The 20,204-nt window shown below is 41.6% G+C and overlaps 2 protein-coding genes across 7 annotated transcripts in view; both read right to left on the bottom strand.

Annotated features, from left to right (window-relative positions):
- Nucleotides 1-6,593, bottom strand: part of PLCB4 (phospholipase C beta 4) — a 365,501-nt gene extending 358,908 nt beyond the window's left edge. For all 5 annotated transcript variants that reach the window (XM_038751364.1, XM_038751365.1, XM_038751360.1 and 2 more), the window contains exons 1-2: nt 6,581-6,593; nt 5,267-5,364 (exon numbers count right to left, since the gene is read on the bottom strand). The gene's annotated coding sequence lies outside the window, so the exon portion shown is untranslated. The remainder of the gene's footprint in view (nt 1-5,266; nt 5,365-6,580) is intronic.
- A 1,920-nt stretch (nt 6,594-8,513) lies between these two features.
- Nucleotides 8,514-20,204, bottom strand: part of PLCB1 (phospholipase C beta 1) — a 444,925-nt gene continuing 433,234 nt past the window's right edge. Inside the window, exon 32 of one of the 2 annotated variants that reach the window (XM_038750967.1) lies at nt 8,514-11,456. In XM_038750967.1, coding sequence (XP_038606895.1) covers nt 11,226-11,456 — 231 coding nt within the window. In that variant the 3' untranslated portion in view covers nt 8,514-11,225. The remainder of the gene's footprint in view (nt 11,457-20,204) is intronic. The other variant, XM_038750968.1, reaches the window with a different exon arrangement.

Below are 20,204 nucleotides of genomic sequence, written 5' to 3'. Positions count from 1 at the left end.
CTCATCTCCCTAGAATACCCCTCTAGACTGTAACTTCCTTGTGGGCCGGGAATGTGTCTACCAACTCTGCTATACTGCATTCTCCCAAATGTTTAGTAGTGTACTCTATTCCCTGGTGACAGGGAATCATCAGGCAGGACCCAATCAGCTAATCAATCAAGAGCTTTTATTTTGTGAGCCCCCCCCCGTGGGACAACCTGATCACCTTGTAACCTCCCCAGTGCTTAGAACAGTGCTTTGCACATAGTAAGCACTTAATAAATGCCATTATTATTATTACTCTGTACACAATCAGCACTCAATAAATATGACTGTTTTCTCTCTCAGTATTGGGATTGAGCAGGCCAGTCATTGCATCCCTTAAAGTGACAAGATTTCTTCAGAGAGATGAAAAGGAGGCCTTCCCAGACTGAGCCCACTCCTTCCTCTCCCCTTCCCAATCCCCCTGCCCTACCTCCTTCCCCTCCTCACATCACCTGTATATATGTTTGTACAGATTTATTACTCTATTTTACTTGTACATATTTACTATTCTATTTATTTTACTTTGTTAATATGTTTTGTTTTGTTGTCTGTCTCCCCCTTCTAGACTGTGAGCCCACTGTTGGGTAGGGACCGTCTCTATATATTGCCAACTTGTACTTCCCAAGCACTTAGTACAGTGCTCTGCACACAATAAGCGCTCAATAAATACAATTGAATGAATGAATGAAAAGGATGTCAGAGTAACCAAGTTGTCCTGTCTCCAAAAGTGGGGAAGATGAAGCCTATAGGGGACAGGAATTTCTGGAAGTTATTGGCCCATAAATGAAAGGATCTGTCCACAGTGGTTGGTCCCTGAGAGCCAATTTTTAGCTAAATACATGAGACATGCAATAGCAATTTAAGATGTGTAAATCACAATTGACTTTCAAAGGAATAATTGCCTTCGCAGATGTGTATCCAGCAGGGATCTGTCAAGCTAAATGAGGTTTTACACATCTTAGAGATAAATGGGAAATCTAAATGCTAAATTTAGCTTGCCCAGACATCTTGCACATGCATGACATTCTGAAGAACTTTGGATCCACAGAGAGAGTGTTTGGTTCTTCTATTAGATACTGTTCGATTATCAAGGCAACTGCCTATTGATTGTGGTGCTGAGGCAGAAGATCATGATTAGGCTGTAGTCCCATAGGCCTTAATGGATCCTACACCTAAAACCTTTGCATGGACTTGGCAATGTGCCTCACCCCCGCCTGCACACTTGATGCTTGCTCTTTGGGCCTTCTTTGGGACAACATGACTAGCAGGGACAAAAGCATAAGAGTGGCCCTCTTCAAACCATTAGCACTATAATCACACCCCTACATTGTTCTCAACAGGAGATCCTGATTTAAGTCTACATTTTATCACACTGGAAATCACCCTTTTGACTGAAATGTGTGAGACAAGACTGCCCATAAATGAAAGGGGAAGACACTTAGCAGTGGACTTCTGATGGGGCCAAGAAATTTCAGTTTATCACCCTGCACCACACAGTTTGACCATCTCAGTTTAGAAGCTTGCTCAAGGTTGTCATGGGAAAAACAAAAAAACCTCCCTAACCACTTAAAATACCACAGTGAACGTTACATTGTAGGAAAAGTACGTATGGTATAAGGTTGGCCTTTGAATACTAACTCCAAATTCATGGTGCTGAGTCACAATAAACAGAATGTGTCTTGGAGGGTTTTTTTTTTATTTCTAAGGGTTTGGGTTGTGGAAACAGACTTTACTTAGAAAGAACTGAATGCTAGGCTGCAGGCTATTTATAGTGAGTCCTGATCTTGTGTCTGGAGTCCCCCAAGGGTCACTGCCATGCCTGCTCAGAACCTATGGTGGGGAGTGATTTCACTCCTCCCTCCTCTGCTCCTTTTCCAAAAGCAGCTGCACTGGTTCTACCCGTTTCCAAACTGCCTTGGGAATTTAAGCTCCATGAAGGCCACGACTGTGCCTGATAACTTTCTCTACGGTGTTCTTTCCTTCTTTAGCTTTCTCATACCCTCCCCTCATATCTGGAACCCATTCCCCCTTAAAAATCACCATCTTTGAAGACCCTGTTGAAATCCATCTCCTCCAGAAGGCATTCCCTGATTAATTTGCTCCATCTCAAGTCACAGCCACTCAGCTATAATTACAGCACTTACATACACATGGATTTACATGCTCTGCTTTTTAAGAACTTATTCACCTCTCTGTCTTTCCATTCCATTTTCAGTACTATGTGCCAAGCACTCTGCTAAGTGCTGGAGTAGATATTATACAGTCAGATGACACAATCTCTGTCCCACATGAGGCTCACGGTCTAAGGTGGAGGAGCATGGGAGAGAACAGGATATTTGATCCTTATCTTACAGATTAGGAAACAGATACAGAGAAGTTGTGATTTGCCATGGCCACAAATCAGACAAGTGGTGGGGCAGGATTAGAAACCATGTCTCCCAGATTCACCCTGCTGCTTTTTTCTTTCCAATTTTCTAATTGTGTAAATTGTTTTGTGCTTATCTTGCCCATAGACTGTAAAGTCCTTGAGAGCAGAGATTGTGTCTCTTAGCTACACTCTACACTCCCAAGAATACATTACAGTGTTCAGCACAAAGTAAGTGTTCAATAAACACCACCAATTGCTGAATTGTCTGCTCCCATGTGCTTGGTACAATGCTCTGCGCAAAGTAGGTGGGCATGATTGCCCGACAACAATCCTGGTGTTCTGCCATTGACTAAGCTGCATGGTTTCAAAGTTTGCAGATTGACCTGACATCAGGAGCAACCTCTGCTTTCCCTACCCACACAGAGCATCAGGGCGGCAGGATTACCGCTCTCTCTAGACTATAATTTTATTGTGTGAGCCCGCTGTTGGGTAGGGACCATCTGTATATGTTGCCAACTTGTACTTCCCAAGCGCTTAGTACAGTGCTCTGCACACAGTAAGCGTTCAATAAATGATTGAATGAATGAATGGGCAGGGAGTGTGTCTGTTTTTCGTTATATCGCACTCTCCCAAATGTTTACTACAGTGCTCTGAACATAGTATGTGCTCAATAAATATGACTGATAGATGGACTGACTCAAGACTGAACAGAAGTGATGCAACAGAGGGTCTGGGAGACATTCAATCGATCAATGGTATTGACTGCTATTCTAAACCTCCCATCAAGGTATGCTGTGGGGTTTTTGTGGTGGTCCTAGGAGGCTGCTGCTATGTACCATTTGGGCACCTTCTTGAGAGCTCACCTTTCCTGACCACAGAGCCTCCCCCACAACCTCCTAAACACTTGGATAGGCCCCCCACTTCTAAGTGCTTATTATAGTGCTCTGCATACATAAAATGCTCAATAAATACCATTGATTATGTATATACTCTAGTGTGGCTTAATGGAAAGAGCACAGGCTTGGGAGTTGGAGGTCATGGGTTCTAGTCCTCGCTCTGCCACTTGTCTGCTGTGTGACCTTGGGCAAGCCACTTAACTTCTCTGTGCCTCAGTTCCCTCATCTGGAAAATGGGGATAAAAACTGTGAGCCCCAGGTGGAACAACCTGATTACCCTGTATCTATCCCAGCGCTTAGAATAGTGCTTGGCAGAAAGTAAGCACTTAATAAATACCATTACTATTATTATTATTACACCTCCTCCTCCAGCCTCCTCCCTGACCTCCCTGCCACCCATCTCTCCCTAATCTAGTCCATACCTCATTCTGATACCCGGATCATTTTTCTAAAAACCATTCAGTTCATGTTCTCCTCTTCTCAAAAGCCTCCAGTGGTTGGCCATGCACCTCCTTCTCAAACAGAAAGTCCTTACCACTCAATCAGCTCTCCCCCTCCTACCTTACTTCATTGATCCTCTACTACAACCCAGCCCACACACTCCGCTCCTCTAATGCTCACCTATTCGTTGTACCTTGATCTCATCCATCTTGTCACCAAACCCTTGCCTCCTCCTTATGACCTTTAACTCCCTCCTTCATATCTGACAGACCACCTCTCTCCCTGTTTCAAAACCGTCTGAAAAATCACAATCCAAACAGTGTGGTGCTCTGCATATAGTAAGCACTCAACAAATACCACTGACTGATCTCCTTGAAGAGGCCTTCATCCCACAGCACTCATGTCTACCTTGCCACCAACCTTTCATCCACATCCTGCCTCTGTCCTGGAATGTCCTCTCCCTCTTCATATTTGACAGACTATCGCTCGCCCCACTTTCAAAGACTTATTATAGGCACAAGTCCCCCAAGAGATCTTCCCCACCGAGGCCCTCATTTCCTCTTCGCCCACTCCCCTTGAACTTGGATTTTCACCCTTTATACACCCCTTCCTTAGCCCCACAGAACTTCCGTACATATCTGTAATTTATTGATGTACAGTAATGTCTGTCTCCTCCTCAAAACTACAAGCTTGGTGTGGGCAGGGACCCCCTTACCAACTCTGTTATATTGTAATAATAATAATGGCATTTATTAAGCACTTACTATGTGCAAAGCACTGTTCTAAGCACTGGGGAGGTTACAAGGTGATCAGGTTGTCCCACGGGGGGCTAACAGTCTTAATCCCCATTTTACAGATGAGGTAACTGAGGCCCAGAGAAGTTAAGTGACTTGCCCAAAGTCACACAGCTGACAATTGGTGGAGCCGGGATTTGAACCCATGACCTCTGACTCCAAAGCCCGTACTCTTTCCACTGAGCCACGCTGCTTCTCCACGCTGCTTGTACTCTCCCAAGTGCTTAGCATAGTGCTCTGCACACAGTAAGTGCTCAATAAATATGATTGATCATTGATTATCCTTATACTATCCTATTTCACCTATCCGTAATTTATTTTAATATTTGCCTCCCTCTCCAGACTTATAGTTCCTTGTGGGCACACAGGGCTCAGTCTTAATCCCCACTTTACAGATGAGGGAACTGAGGCACAGAGAAGTGAAATGACTTGCCTGAGGTCACACAGCAGACAAGTGTCAGAGCCCAGATTAGAAGGCTTGACCTTCTGACTCCTAGTGCTCTATCCACTAAGCTATGCTGCTTCTTAAAAGAGCTTAGTACAGAACTCAGTACAGAACTCTGCAGGTAAGTGCTCAATAAATACCACTGAATGATTAAACTAATTGAAGTTAATTTTTTCCAGCATTCTGTGAAGTATTCTGAGGTCCTGATAAAAGGGGATCCCCAGACAAAGAAGGCCCATTAGTAATGTACTCTCAAATGCAGGCTTTGGGCTAGAAATCAGCATTTTCCACTGCTTACCTGACTGAGCCTCCACTTCAAGGGCCAATAATTGCCACATATTCACTCCTTCCACCCATTTTTCTGGAAGGCCACTCATGTGACCTCAGTTAAAAGCCCTAGAGAAAGTGAAGGATAATTGCAGTATTAAGGTTTAGCCATTAAATGGCACTTGGTATTTGCAGAATCTTTACAATCATTTATTAGCCAATCCTCACTTTGACCTTTACAAATAGGGCCCTAGGTATAATACTTGACAAGAAACAAAACTGAACCAATGAAACAAGTGGAGATTGAGAACCTATTTATCTACTTAACCCTTAGAGCTCCAAAGTGAAGAGTACCTCTCAGCGAATTGCCTTGTAGCATTTTTTATGATGTTTGTTAGGTGTTTACTATGTGCCAGGCACTGTACTAAGCACTGGGGCAGATACAAGCTAATCAAGTTGGCCATAGTCCATGTCCCACATGGGGCTTAGTTTTAATCCCCATTTTACAGACGAGGTAACTGAGTCACAGAGAAGTTAAGTGGCTTGCCCAAGGTCACACAGCAGACAAGTAACGGAGGCAGGATAAGAATCCAGTGTCTTCTGACTCCCAGACTCACGCTCTGCATAAAATAAATGCTCAATAAATACGACTAAATGAATGACCACACTCCTCCTCTGAGGGTTGCTTAGATCAGATGTCTCTAAATTCAAATAGTCTCAGGTAGTTTCTCACTCTTCTTCTGGTATTTGTTAAGCACCTACTATGTGTCAAACACTTGTTCTTAGTGCTGGGGCAGATATGAGTTAATCAGGTTGACACAGCCCTTAACCCAGCTCCTTCCAGCTTTGGCACAGAGCACAGAGATTATTCAACCCCCCCCCCCCATCTATGTCTGCTTGGACGTAGCACGTGGCATCATAGGGAATTTTTCTGCCAATAATAAAGAGTTTTTATCAGTTTCTCTAAGCTGTAACTTCACACCCATAAAGGACTCCAGTTCCATTTCCAGCCTTGTCTGATTGGAAAATATCCACCAAAAGAGCAAAAGCCAGCAGCTGAGAGAGCTGAGCTAACTATATATTGAATCCATGTCTCTGAACAAAAGAGGGCTTAAATTTGATTAAAGTGAACAGTTGTGCCGGCTAAGGACACTGGAATGGGGGTCACCCTGAAGATATTATCACGGTAACACTTTCATTGGTGAACAGTCAATTCTTGTCTTGTCATTTCCAACCCATAACAACTCCACGGGCACATCTCTCCCAGAACACCCCACCTCCATCTACAATCATTGTGGTAATATATCCATAGTATTTTCTTGGTAAAAATATGGAAATCGTTTACCATTGCCTCCTTCCGCACAGTAAACTTGAGTTTCCACCCCTGACTCTCTCCCATGCCACTGCTTCCCAGCACAGGTGAGCTTTGACTTGTAGCAGTTGCCTTCCCCTCGCTAGCCACTGCCCAGGCTAGGGATAGAATGGGTATGCCTCTGCTTGACTCTCCCTCCCATAGCCAAGACTGGAAGAGTACTGGAAACTCTCCAGGTGCCAGCCTGAGAGGGGGAACATTCAATTGGTGCCATATAATTTCTCCCTGTGGATTCAAATTGGGGCTCTACACCACAGGTGAACTGCGAAGAACACAGGCAGAGTTCAAAGTTGTGGACTGATTGAGAAGCAGGTCTATGAAGGGATCTAAAATAATGAAGGCAATTTGAAAGACAAAGTAAAGATGGGGAGGATTTTTCCTAACTAGGAAGAAATACATTTTTCCAGGGGATTAAGAGAGAATGAAGGAGGAGGACTCTCTGTGAGCCCGTTATTGGGTAGGGACTGTCTCTATATGTTGCCAACTTGTACTTCCCAAGCGCTTAGTACAGTGCTCTGCACATAGTAAGCACTCAATAAATACGATTGAATGAATGAATACATCTAGGGAAAACTTCTGTCTACAAAGACCGAGCTAACGGGGATCCTTCCTTTCCTGGAGAGTTCTGAAGAAGAACGAAGGCAGCCACTATTTTGCGGTGGCATAGGGGGAGGACTTACCTGGAAGTCGGGTTGACTAGGGACCTCTCATAGCTCCTTCCAGCCTGAGAATCTGTGAAAAGGAAAACCTAGATCTTAACCCTATACAAGGCAGTCCTTGACTTGAGATATTTCAAATGAAGACAAAGAACAACATTTACCGTGTTTCTAAATTTACATTCTTTGCACAGCACATTGTTTTGATTATACAACAGCACACCTGAGGGCTTGGGTGGAGGGTGGCACAGGAAGGGTTAATAGGGTAGTTCGGGGTAGGAGAAGGGGAGACTGGGGATAGGGGAGGGGGATTACCTGGCCTCCAGGAAAACTCAACAGGGGCCATGGTGAGGTCCATTTTACTTTTAATGAAATAGAAATTGGTTACCTTTTTGTGGAACATTAATCCATCCATCAACCATATTTATTGAGCATTACTGTGTGCACAGCACTGTACTAAGTGCTTAGGAGAGTATAACACAACAGAGTTGGTAGACATCTTCCCTACCCACAACAAGCTTACCTTAATGTAGCAACATTACTTATATGTAACTGATGGAGAACACAATTCCAGATAATTTTGATGAAAATAGGATAGCCAACCACTGTACCTATGAGGAACCTGGTTCTGAGTTACAATATTTTGACAATCTGCAGTTTACAGGAACCCATAGTGTTGTAAGACTCAGGACTTCTGGATCACAGGGACATTAAGCACAGACTCATCTCAATTTAGGAGGCTGATAAATGATAAAACGTGAAAAACAAAGGTTTTGCTAGAACTAAAGAATTCATCTTAGAAACCTATTTGAGGCCAAACATCCCTAACAGTGACTTAGGTAATTGGAGTCATGCATTCTGTACTCAAGTTTCACAATCACTCAATCAGTGGTGTTTATTGAACATTTACAAAATGCAGAGCTGGGAGAGTACAATATAAGAGTTAGTAGACGTTTCCTGCCCACCAGAAGCTTACAGTCTAGTGGGATGTTTGTTTACAAACAGTGTGATAAATATCAAAAAAACCCAAACACAGGCAAAATACATTTTCGGGGGGGTGTGAACTGCTGGCATTTTGATTCAAGCACTGAGCTAGTACCTTTGTTTGCAATGCCCGTTCCCTCCCTCTGTAAGAACTGACACTGATGACCACCAGACTAGACCCTTTCCCATCTGCTGCCATTATTGCCTCGTAAAGGTTCAAATGGAAGGCCTGATTCCTAGAATGACAATGAAAGAGAAGAGCTGTCCTGTGTTAAGAAATTTTTATTTTGTCCTTGGGGTCTGTGATGAAAGCACATAAAAGTACAAGTGGAAGAAACATCATGCCACAAAATTGCATAGAATTCTTACAAAAATGTGAATTATGCATTGGAAACAATTTGAGATTGAGAAACCAAAATATGTACATTTAAAAAGCTCAAATAGTTTGACCTATCTTTTTCTTCAAAGGCAAAAATCACAAAGTCCAATTATCACAGACAATATTCATACAATGTCCAAGAGCAACAGTAGTTTCAAAGAAATGCAAGCAATATCCCTTGCGGAATCATTCAATGATGGCTTAACTAATACATCTGTATTAACATACAGCAATAATGAAAAGGTTAAATCCAAAATGTCCGGCATTTAGAACTTTTAAAATTCTGTTTATATGGCCCAAACTAAGCTATTTTCAGTAGTGTAAAGGTATCTGAAGTGCACACTCTAGATTAATACCGAGTTCTATTGTCTATGACAGGAACGTCCACTGTACAGCATATCACACATTCAACACAGAAGGCAAATACATAAAGGCACAAGACTGCACATCATAAAGATTCTTTTTTCTTTTTAGTCTATTTCAAGTAATATGAATATTAATAAATGCTATCAATCACTGGAATAGTTTGAACAATGCAAGATGAAGAGTATTACACGCTACCATACAACTGCAAAAAGTATCACTGTACAGATATAAAAAATGTGGGTACAGTTAATGGTCAAATACAAACATATTTAAAATGGCTACAGCTGAGAATATACTTAAATCCAACTAATATTCATTTTGTATAAATAAAAGGTTATTCTGTACTTGCCCTAGACCATTTGTGGGCTAGAGTATAATCATCCCCCATTGTAATGCAAGAGTATGGATTTGGTTACTCTTAGTTTTTCTATAATTTGTATCATTTGTAATTTTGTTAAAAAAAATGCAGCATTCAATTATGACCGTTCTGTTTTTTTTATGATTAATGGTAATACCTTCTAAATTCAAAACAGAATAAATTACAAAGTATTCAGTTTTCCTAACTGAAGGCTGATTTTTAGTCAAAATGAATATCGAAACAATTTTAACCAATGTGGTAGCATCTAAATGAGTATGTGACTTGTCCCTTGTGTCTTGTGAAATATCTTTTTTTAATTAAATGCTGTTTTCCAAGGTTTGAAATTACTTTCATTTTGATTGAAGCATAATCTTAATCTTTAGTTATTGCTTAAATTTAAATAAAATAAGTTATTAAAAATATTAAACTCCTGAGGAAAAATGTGAAGGAACTTAAATGCCACTGTATAATAAAATGCTTTGCTATGCTGCTATAAAAGACAATTAATTTTATTTTCTAAATGAAAATACAATGTGATCATCGTGAAATTTTACCTTCAGAGTTCTCTCAAATAGGTGAATTCTGAAGATGACACTTATCTTTTAAGAAATACTGCTAAAGAATGTCTTTGATACTTTTTTATCATTTTAAGGGAATCACACAGTATATTTCCTTTATGCCTCATAGACTACACACCAGTTATTCTTAATGTCAAGACAGTTAAATTATTTAATGTACATATCAAATGCAATTAATTTTTATATTATTTTTAAGCTTCAAACCTTAGTAAAACATTCTGTCAATCTTAAAAAAGTCAGAATACATCGATAAACTTCCAATACTGTATACATTTTCTGTGTAAATCTAGCAATTGCCACAAGCCTAGAACTTGACACATAAAGTCAACATTCTACGTCTGCCAAATACATTTCTCTTTAAAAACTATTTCAATTTGCAATGGCAGCTCCACCAATTTTTTTTGTGAATTTTAATATAAGTTTACATTAACATAATTTAGATATTAAAATCTGTATTTTTCATTATATCTGAAAGTTGTCTTATGGGAAAGAGTGGGCTCATTGCCAATTTATAAACACACACACATATATGTGTAATAATAGCTATATACACTCCTATATATCGGTCTTTATAAATACATACGTCCAAAGATGAGTGTGGATACATATGAATAATACATATATGCATACATATCATATACATGTATATCATGTATATCACACACGAGTTTTGGGGTAATCGCTAAAGACTTCAAAAACCACGGTTCCAACTAAAGACGTTTTCAGCAGCAAATAAGATTTCAATCCCTATGAATTCTACTATCAAAAGAGCAAGCCACCAGTGCTTGCTAAGCAAAAGGATCAAACCATTTAATGCAAACAAAAATGACAACACAGAGGTTGAGGTGCAGTTAGAAGGAGGAATCACAAACGGTTGTTAAATAGTGATGTACAATTCTGACTATTTGCATTAGTTTGGAACACATCACACTGACACTTCAAACGGAAATCTGTGCAAGGGTTATCTTCAAACAAGCCACGGGTCTTCATTACACATTCCCGAGCAGTGCACAAGGCCCACAAGTGGCCCATTTGGAAGTGGCCAACGGAAAGCAAAAAAGTCGGGATACTTATTAATTTCTCTGTTACACCTGCACGAAGCTTCAGCATAATAAAATGAAGACTGGGAATGAAAACCTCTGCACAGTACCTTTACAAAAATGCTCCTTTTAAAAGCGTAGATGGAAAAATGGATGCTTCCTATGACCAGAAGCTATTCACCAGCAGTTTTGGTCGCAACGAGAGAAAAAAAAAGACTGAGTGATCAGCACGCTTGCCTTTGGCCTTGCAGGAAGAGTTAGAGGGGCGTATCAAACACTTTTTCAGGATTGTCTTCTTCCAATCCCTCCTCGCTTTGTGGAGGCTTATGGTTAAGTTTTCCACTGTCTGTGGCCAGAGAGGGAGGGGCAGAAATCTGCTCTCCATCTTCACTGATCTTTCCTTTCATCGCTTCCTGAACAAACTCCAGAATTTCCAGGGGGAGTCTTTTGAATTTATCTTGGTATTCTTGATCAAGTTCAACCTGTAACTAGAAAGCATAAACAAGAAAGTCTGTTTTAGATGAGTCTAGCTCTTTAACCTGATGGCGAACACTTTGGAAAAGAGTTTGGGGTGAGGGGATGAAAAATGAATTTCAGTGAATGTTTTATTGCTAACTTTAAGGTGGAAAGGCAGGGATCCTGGATATAGCTTGGCAAGTGCTGGTATTAGGACTTCCTTCAAAATCCAAGATATGAACTAAGCGGTAAGGATAAGTACAGAATAGTCTAGGTTTAATTGTTATTTTTCTCTGAACTAGGCTACCAACGACAGGATGAGAAGGGTTCTTCCCAAAGTCAAGGTCAGCGTATGTGAAGGCAGAGTACTAGGCTGCAGACAGTGAAAGAAGTGGGGAAAGCAAACTATTTTAACTGACCTGAACAGAGAGGGAGGCTGAGGTGGAAGGTGGGAAAGGAGGAAAGCAACATCCTAAGGATGAATTAAGAAAGAAATTTTCAGCTTCTTTGAATTTGTCATGAAGCAGAATGGGGAGCCATTGGAGGCAGTTGAAGGAGTGAGGCCATCCTGATTGTGGGTGTATTAGTTGACCTTTTTGGTGGTAGCTTGTAAGATTAGGAAAGTGTTTACTATTATTATGGCATTTGTTAGGCACTTAGTATATGCCAGGCACTGTACTAAGCGCTGGGGTGGATACAAGCAAATCAGATTGGCCACAGTCCCTGTCCCATGTGGGGCTGTCTCAATCCCCACTTAACAGATGAGGACACTGAGGCACTGAGAAGTGAAGTGACATCCCCAAGGTCACACTGCAAACAGGTAATGGAGTCGGGATCAGAACCCATGACCTCTATATATAATGGCATTTATTAAGCACTTACTATGAGCAGAGCACTGTTCTAAGTGCTGGGGAGGTAAAAAGTTGATCAGGTTGTCCCACGTGGGGCTCACAGTCTTAATCCCCATTTGACAGATGAGGTAACTGAGGCACAGAGAAGTGAAGTGACTTGCCCAAAGTCATACAGCTGACATTTGGCAAAGCTGGGATTCAAACCCATGACCTCTGACTCCAAAGCCCAGGCTCTTGCCACTGAGCCACGCTGCTTCTTTGACCTTCTGATTCCCAGGCCCATGCTCTATCCACTACAGGGATAGGTATTAAAGAAAGTGTGTAAGATTAGGTAGTAATTAAGATAAGGAGAGGCAAGAAGCTAGTGAAGAATGCCCAAGAGTAACCCAGGCAAGAAATTACCGGGCCTGGAAAAAAACCAGAGAGAAAAAAATGTGAAGAAGATTCTTGACAATCTACCATCTAGGGAATGACAGCTCCTGGGCCCTGGTTAACTAGGAGGGTGAGGACAACAGAGCATTCCGTGTGGGTTTTGGTTTTTTTGGTAAATTTTCTTCATGAAGCCCCAGGGAACTGACTCTAGGATTGGACTCCAGTCACTCTGCTGCAGACTGCACAGTGGGGCAGCTTTACCCTCTTGTAGGGATTTACTTTGGCCACCGTGAAATGAGAGGAGCAATGAGTCCCTATCCGGATTTAGAGAGAAGCTTGTGGTGACAGGGCATTTTAAGCAGTGAGGCCAAGTGGAAAGACCACGGGACTGGGAGTCAGGAAAATGTGAATCTTTTGACTCTGTTTCTTGTCCCAGCCCTGCTATTAGTCTTTGGTGTGACCTGTGTACCTCCTTTGGCCTTGTTTCCTCATTTTGTAAAGTCAGGATAAGATTCCTGTTATCTTTTGGACACTGCACCCCATGTAGTACAGGGACTAGGATCCATCTGATGATCTTATATCTACTCCAGCAATTGCGCAGCGCTTGGCACATAGTACGCATTTACACAGTCCATATTATGTGTTGAAGATTAAGAGCGAGGGAGAAAAGTGTACAGATAAAGGTTTTTCTTTCCTGGAAGTCTGGGAAATAGAAAAGGGATATTGGAGCTGATAGTCATAGCTAAAGATTTTAAAACATACCCATTAATTCTGCTTTGAGTTCCCTTTGATGAGGCAAGACAACAGAGGTAGCTTAGTTTCAGAAGTATATGTGGAATTTTCTATGATTCCAACCTGTTAGCCTTCAACTGCCACTTACAAAAATAGTCAGGAGAAAACAATTGCTTAGGCCTGGCAGTTTACAGAAGAAAGGTTGCTAATAGGATTGGTGTTTAACTCTCCTCAGGCATGGCATGTGAAAACGCACTTGTTCCACTCAGAAAGAAAATGACTGTCACACCATTGCAACATTTATCATTCGAAGTTGAGCCTCTGATCTATGTGAGCTTACTCTTTAGTACCAAATTGTTTCTTGATTTAGTCTGAGAGCTAAGAAGTGGAAGAAGGAAAGGGGGATTGAGAAGACAATGATGTGAGGGGAAAATGGGAGTACAGAGTTATATTTACATTAGACAAATAGAGACACAGTTTGAGAAAATAAAAAGTCTGAATGGGCACCCTGTTCCTTCAGACCACAGGGATTCTATCCAAAAAAAGAGGCTTGGAAATGAGTAACAGAAGTAGTATTTTAAACACAAATCAGCATTGCCTGCCTTAGGATACAAAACAGACTGAAGGAATCAGCAGCAAGATCATGAAGTAGTTTTAGTGGGATCAGGAGCAAGTCCATGAAGTTGCTTTGATGTTTAGCATCTTGAATGGGCCAATGCCTAGGCTAATCAACCATTGATGACCGAGGCTTCTGAAAGGTCCTCTCCAGCACTTGTCCCTGCTGCTCAGTGTCTGGGTCCTAGAAGCTGCTTCCAGCTTCAACTGTGAGAGGTCAGGATTAGGGGATGGAAGTGCCTGGAAGGCTTACTGTCAGGCAGGGATTTGAGATGAATTCAGTAACCCTGTGGCAGGCTGAGAGATCAGACTACTGGTGCTACTGTTAAGTATCAAACTTTTCCCATAGGGAACTGGAAAATTCAGTTGAAAGCAACTCAGTTCTTACTGTAGACATAAACCAAAGTGAACGATAGATTTGGCCCTTCTCTGACCAAACCAATCATTGGAGGCATCTGCATTGGATAATTCAGATTAAGTAAATCAACTTTGGGACCTTAATTATAAAGGGGGGGGGGGTGTCAGCTTCCACTGATCAAATTAACTGGATTTTTTTGGCGACATCTTCATTCCTGAGGAGACACAGATCCCTCCTGTCCCTTTCAAAACTCCCATTCTTTCTCAAAACATAAAAAGAAAAACTTGCTGATTGGTTGAAAATATCCACCAGTATGAGACTTCACCAAACACGGAGCTGGAGTGAATTCAATCTATTTTTGCTCTACCACAGGGAGGAACAGAGAGGATATAAAGGACAATATGGATTGGGGTGGCTGGTAGCGAGAGGTCAGGATAAGGGGCAGCCTCTGGGTAAGATTCAGCCATCCACACTGTTGCCACAGTTCCTTCTTCTCCACACTTCCGCACCCTACTTGGATGGGAGAGAGGTTTATGGTCACAGAATCATGGATGAGGCAACATGGATGTACGGGAAGAGCATTGCTTTTTTTTTTTATGGTCTTTGTTAAGTGCCTACTATGTGCCAGTTATTAAGTCACTAAAATCATATCTCCTCCAGAAAGCTTTCTGACTAATTTCTTATCTCCCCATCTTATTTTCCCTTCCCACTCTGTCACCTATGGTCTTGAATCCTTATTCATGTAGCACTTAGGCACGAATCCCTTTCCCCACAGCACTTGTGTACTTGTCTTTATTAATAATGGTAACAACAACAGTTATAATAATAACAATACTAGTGAAGGGCTTACTGTTTGCTAAGTGCTGTACCAAGTGCTAGGGTTGACACAAGTTAATCAGTCCTAATGATAATAATAATGATGATGATGATGGTATTTATTAAGCGCTTACTATGTGCAAAGCACTGTTCTAAGCACTGGTGAGGTTACAAGGTGATCAGGTTGTCCCACGGGGGGCTCACAGTCTTAATCCCCATTTTACAGATGAGGTAACTGAGGCACTGAGAAGTTAAGTGATTTGCCCAAAGTCACACAGCCGACAATTGGTGGAGCTGGGATTTGAACCCATGACCTCTGACTCCAAAGCCCATGCTCTTTCCACTGAGCCATGATGCTTATCCCACCTGGGGCTCAGTGTCTAAGTAGGAGGAAGCAGGATTTAATTCCCATTTTATAGATGAGGTAACTGAGGCCCAGAAAAGTTAAGTGACTTGCCAAAGGTCACACAGCAGACATATGGCATTGACAGGTTTAGAACCCAGGTCCTTTGGCTCCCAGGCCTATGCTAGTTCACTAGGTCTTGCTGTGCCTCTAATGCTTTAACTGTGGTGTTTACTTCATTGTCAATCATGTCTATTTACTCTATTAACCACATTCGAGGGTCTATTACAGTACTTTGCCCATGGAAAATTCTGAATAAATACCAGTGAATGGCCGATTGGTTGACAGTACCACTCAGAATACTGGACTAAGAATAATATTTACTGAAAATTCACTCTTTGTACCTTTGGATTTAAAATAAGATACATTTTACCTCCACAGCTGCTGTTTTCACACTACACTTGGAAGAAGAGTCTTCGGTTCAGATGGTTCTTATGTTTTATAATGGGAATAAGTGGGGGTCAAATATCACAAACTGGAGAAAAGCTCAAGGGAAGCAAAGGATCCCCTTTGAATCTTATTCGTATTCCAAGTGTAGTAGAGGCCAGTTAGAGTGCATCTGTGGTCATTAAATTAGTTAATAAAACATTAAGCAGCTCAGACATAGAAATCTTGGTTTCAAAATTATTCTGAGCAACCCTGCTAGCCCTTGGCATATTTTTAGGCTGATCTAATGAAGTTTTACTTCCAAGAAGAGAAATAATGTGATTCTATGAAAAGCACAGTGTGCTGTCAGCCCAGTTGTCAAGGGAAATGGAGTTCACATGAAGATTTCTGTTGGAGAATCACATGCAGGAGGCCAAGACCCCCATAGAAAATTGAACCAGCAAGTTTTCCTGGTGCTCACAGTTATCTTTGAGAGAACTGGAGAGGGACAATGAATCCTCCTTGCAGCCTTAGCCCTCTTTTGTGTTCCATGGTTGCTCTTAGCAACTGAAACACAAGGAAATGAGAAAAACAGTGGCTAGTATATTTCCAGCCTAAAGAGGGAAACTGTCAAAAAGGGGAAAAAAGCGTAAGTAGAATCCCAAGGACAAGTGAACTGCCTTCAGGGAGAAAACCAGTCCAAATGGGAAAAATCCAGCCAGCAGGGGCAAAGGAGAGGGGGCAGTAGGATTATTCTAGGCTACCAGAGCTCCTGGAGGCTATGAGTGAATTCTGATGCCCTAGAATGAGGTTGACATTCTACTCATTTAAAACAGTTTACCCACATGATCGGGCAAAGAAAGCAAGAAACCTGGAGAAAAGCCCAGGCATATTTGAGTAAGCAGTCATCTTGTCTCTTAGTATTTATTGGAGACTCCTCATTTTATTTGCACACACTGGAATGGAGTGTTGTTGCTTATAAAATTTTTCAGTCCCTCACATATTCTTGGGATTGCACGAATGGGTATATGAATACATGCCTCTATACACTAGCTCTCACACATACACGCACTGAATTACACTGATGCTTATAAATGAACCTGTCCCTCCTGGAGTTTACATTTTACAAACTCCGATTAGAACAGGACGACGACCTCACCTAATGAATTCACCGACAGCCCTTTTCCAGCCTCTTGATGACTTGGCAACCTGAGTTTGGCTAAGGGAATTTTCCTTCGCGGAGTCACTAAATGGTCCTAGTTGTTTTTTGAGACCAAAGTAGTGTCTACTCAGAATACATATTTGTGCTTACATCAGGCTAGTAATCCCACTCAAGGGAAATTTTTATCAATCCACCAATCACACTCCTCAACTTTGCAGTTATGTACAGATCTTAATACTCTACTGTTTCCCCCTAGCTCTAATTTATTTTAGTGCCTCTCTCCCCAACAGACTAAGCTCTGTGAAGGCAGGGGCCTTGTCTACAAAATTCTATTGAACTCTCTCACTGAGTAAACCCTCCATAAATACTACTGATTAACGAATTGTTAGGAATAATTGTGAGTTTACTGTGTGCAGAGTTCTTAGGAATAGTGCACAAAGACACTGCTGAGAGAGAGAGAGAGAAAGAGAGAGAGGGGATCATTTTGGGTAGATGAACTTTCATGTGAGAAGAGTCTGAGGTGAACAGTAATTAGGGAAGAACTGGGAGTACTAACAAAGGAGATTCACAGGCAAATCTCAGCCAACTAGTCTTCCGGGTCAGCGACAGATGGCACACACAGTTTCTGTAATTAACTAGAAAAGAGCCAGATTCTCCTTAAGATCTCTGCCATCTGACAGAACAGCCAGAGTTCACAGGATACTCATTACTGCCTTTAAAAAGCACATTTGTTATTGTAGGAAAAATTAACAGCTAATGTACAAGTCTTCAAAGCACAGCCTCCTATTTTGAGGGATACCTGTAAGTACATAGGAAATTTTTTTTTTTTAAATTTCCACATTCTGTGCTGGGTGAGAAACTCAAGCTTACTCATGGCTCCTTTCTGTTTCATAGACCTAGACCTTAGGATAAACTACTCAAGCTTCTTCTTTATGCAATCTTTCAGCCAACCCCATTCTCACTACTGATGGAAGTTAATGGGTAAACTTCTAGACACATAAGCAAAAATATATTAAACATTAATCGTGGGGATACATCTTGCATATTACTTATATAAAGCTAAAAGTACAGGTTGACTACAAATGTCTGGAAATTTTGGACAAAAGTGGGTTTTTCCAGTTTGCGATCATCTCCTCCAGGGGGACTTCCCTGATTAATCACTCATCTCTCCAGTGCTTAGTACAGTGCCTGGCACATAGTTAAGCACTTAAAAATACCATCATTATTACTGCACCAAGTGCTTACTGTGTGCCAGTTTTAGACTGTGAGCCCACTGTTGGGTAGGGACTGTCTCTATATGTTGCAAATTTGTACTTCCCAAGCGCTTAGTACAGTGCTCTGCACATAGTAAGCGCTCAATAAATACGATTGATGATGATGATGCCAGTCACTGTACAAAGCAGTGGGGTAGATACAAGAAAATCGGGTTGAACATAGTCCCACGCCCCACATAGGTCTAACAATCTTAATCCCCATTTTACAGATAAGGTCACTGAGGCACGACAAAGTAAAATGACTTGCCCAAGGTCACAAAGGAGACAAGTGGTGGAGGCGGGATTAGAACTCGGGTCCTCTGACTAACAGGCCTGTGCTCTTTCCACTAGGCAATCTGCTTTAGTATAAAACAACACAACCTTTTTAGGCTCCTCCTAATTGGCTCTTGCTGGAGTAATAATTTGATTGTGGATTTTAAAAATGCACTAGTCCAACCATTCAAGTCTATGATACTCGCTGAATGGGAATCAGCATGGCCTAGAGGATAGAGCACGGGCCTGGGAATCAGAAGGACTTGGGCTCTAACCCCAGCTCTGTCACTTGTCTGCAGTGTGACCTTGGGCAAGTCACTTCACTGGGTTTCAGTTACTTCATCTGCATAATGGGGATTAAGACTGTGAGCCCCATGAGGGACAGGGACTATGTCCAACCTGATTAGCTTGTATCCACTCTAGCGCTTAAAAACAATTGTTTAATAATGATGATAATAATAATGATGATGATGATATTTTGTTAAGAGCATACAATGAGCCAGACACTGTACTAAGCACAGGTGTGGATACAGGTAAATCAAGTTGGACACAGTCCCTGTCCCACATGGGGCTCACAGTCTCCATCCTCGTTTTACAGATGAGGTAACTGAGGCATAGAAAAGTGAAGTGACAAAGTCACACAGCAGACAAAAGGCAGACCAGGATTAGAACTCATAACCTTATGACTCCGAGGCCTGTGCTCTATCCACTATGCCAGAAGCACTTAACAAATACCATTATTATTATTTGTATTAATAATAATAATAATAATAATAACATAAAGGCTCATTTGGGTCTTTTCCTGGCTTACCTATCCACATGCTGCCTTTATGGGCAAGGAGCACCAAATATGTCCAGAATCCAGGCAAGCTGGCAGTCAGGTCAAGTTGGCCAAGTAGAGCAATTAGCAACACTAGTGGCACTTTTCAAAGAACCTTCGGCTTAAATAGTCAATTAGGAGACCCATGAGGAAGCAATATCATGGAGAAAAAAACATTCTTTCTTTCTAACTCAACTAACACTTCTGAGATCTTATGGACCGAAGTATAACAAAAAAGTGCAGGTCAGAGCCTCCTGTACAGTTAGCTGGTTTATGAAGGGGATATCATTAGGACTACTCAGTCTCATTAGGGCTACTCAGGCGCACACAGACTATGTACAAATTTTCACAACCAGCATTAAATTGGTCCCGCTACTGCTAAATTAGCAAGGACAGGATGGATCAGAGTGTTAACTCCTCAAGGTCAACTAGGGCTTGTTTGTAGGAATACTTTATTCCATCTGTTTCATCCCACTGAAGGGAGTGAGATATGGGTCTGAATCCTGTGGAAAATGTTGGAGGTCTTAGTCCCTTTGATACAACAGCTCTGGATCTGACTTACACTTGCATTTACACCCTTTATCCACCCTTCCCTCAGCGCTACAGTACTTATGTATCTATAAATCACTTACTCATTCATATTGTCTGTCTCTCCCTCTAGACCATAAGCCCATTGTAGGCAGGGGATATGTCTACCAACTGTATTATACTGTACTCTCCCAAACACGTAGTACAGTGCTCTGCACCCAGTAGTTGCTC

The sequence above is a fragment of the Tachyglossus aculeatus genome, chromosome 9 (assembly GCF_015852505.1).
Source record: "Tachyglossus aculeatus isolate mTacAcu1 chromosome 9, mTacAcu1.pri, whole genome shotgun sequence".
NCBI lineage: Eukaryota > Metazoa > Chordata > Mammalia > Monotremata > Tachyglossidae > Tachyglossus > Tachyglossus aculeatus.
The sequence above is the reverse complement of the archived record's forward strand: the minus strand, read 5'-3'. Positions and strand labels throughout refer to the sequence as shown.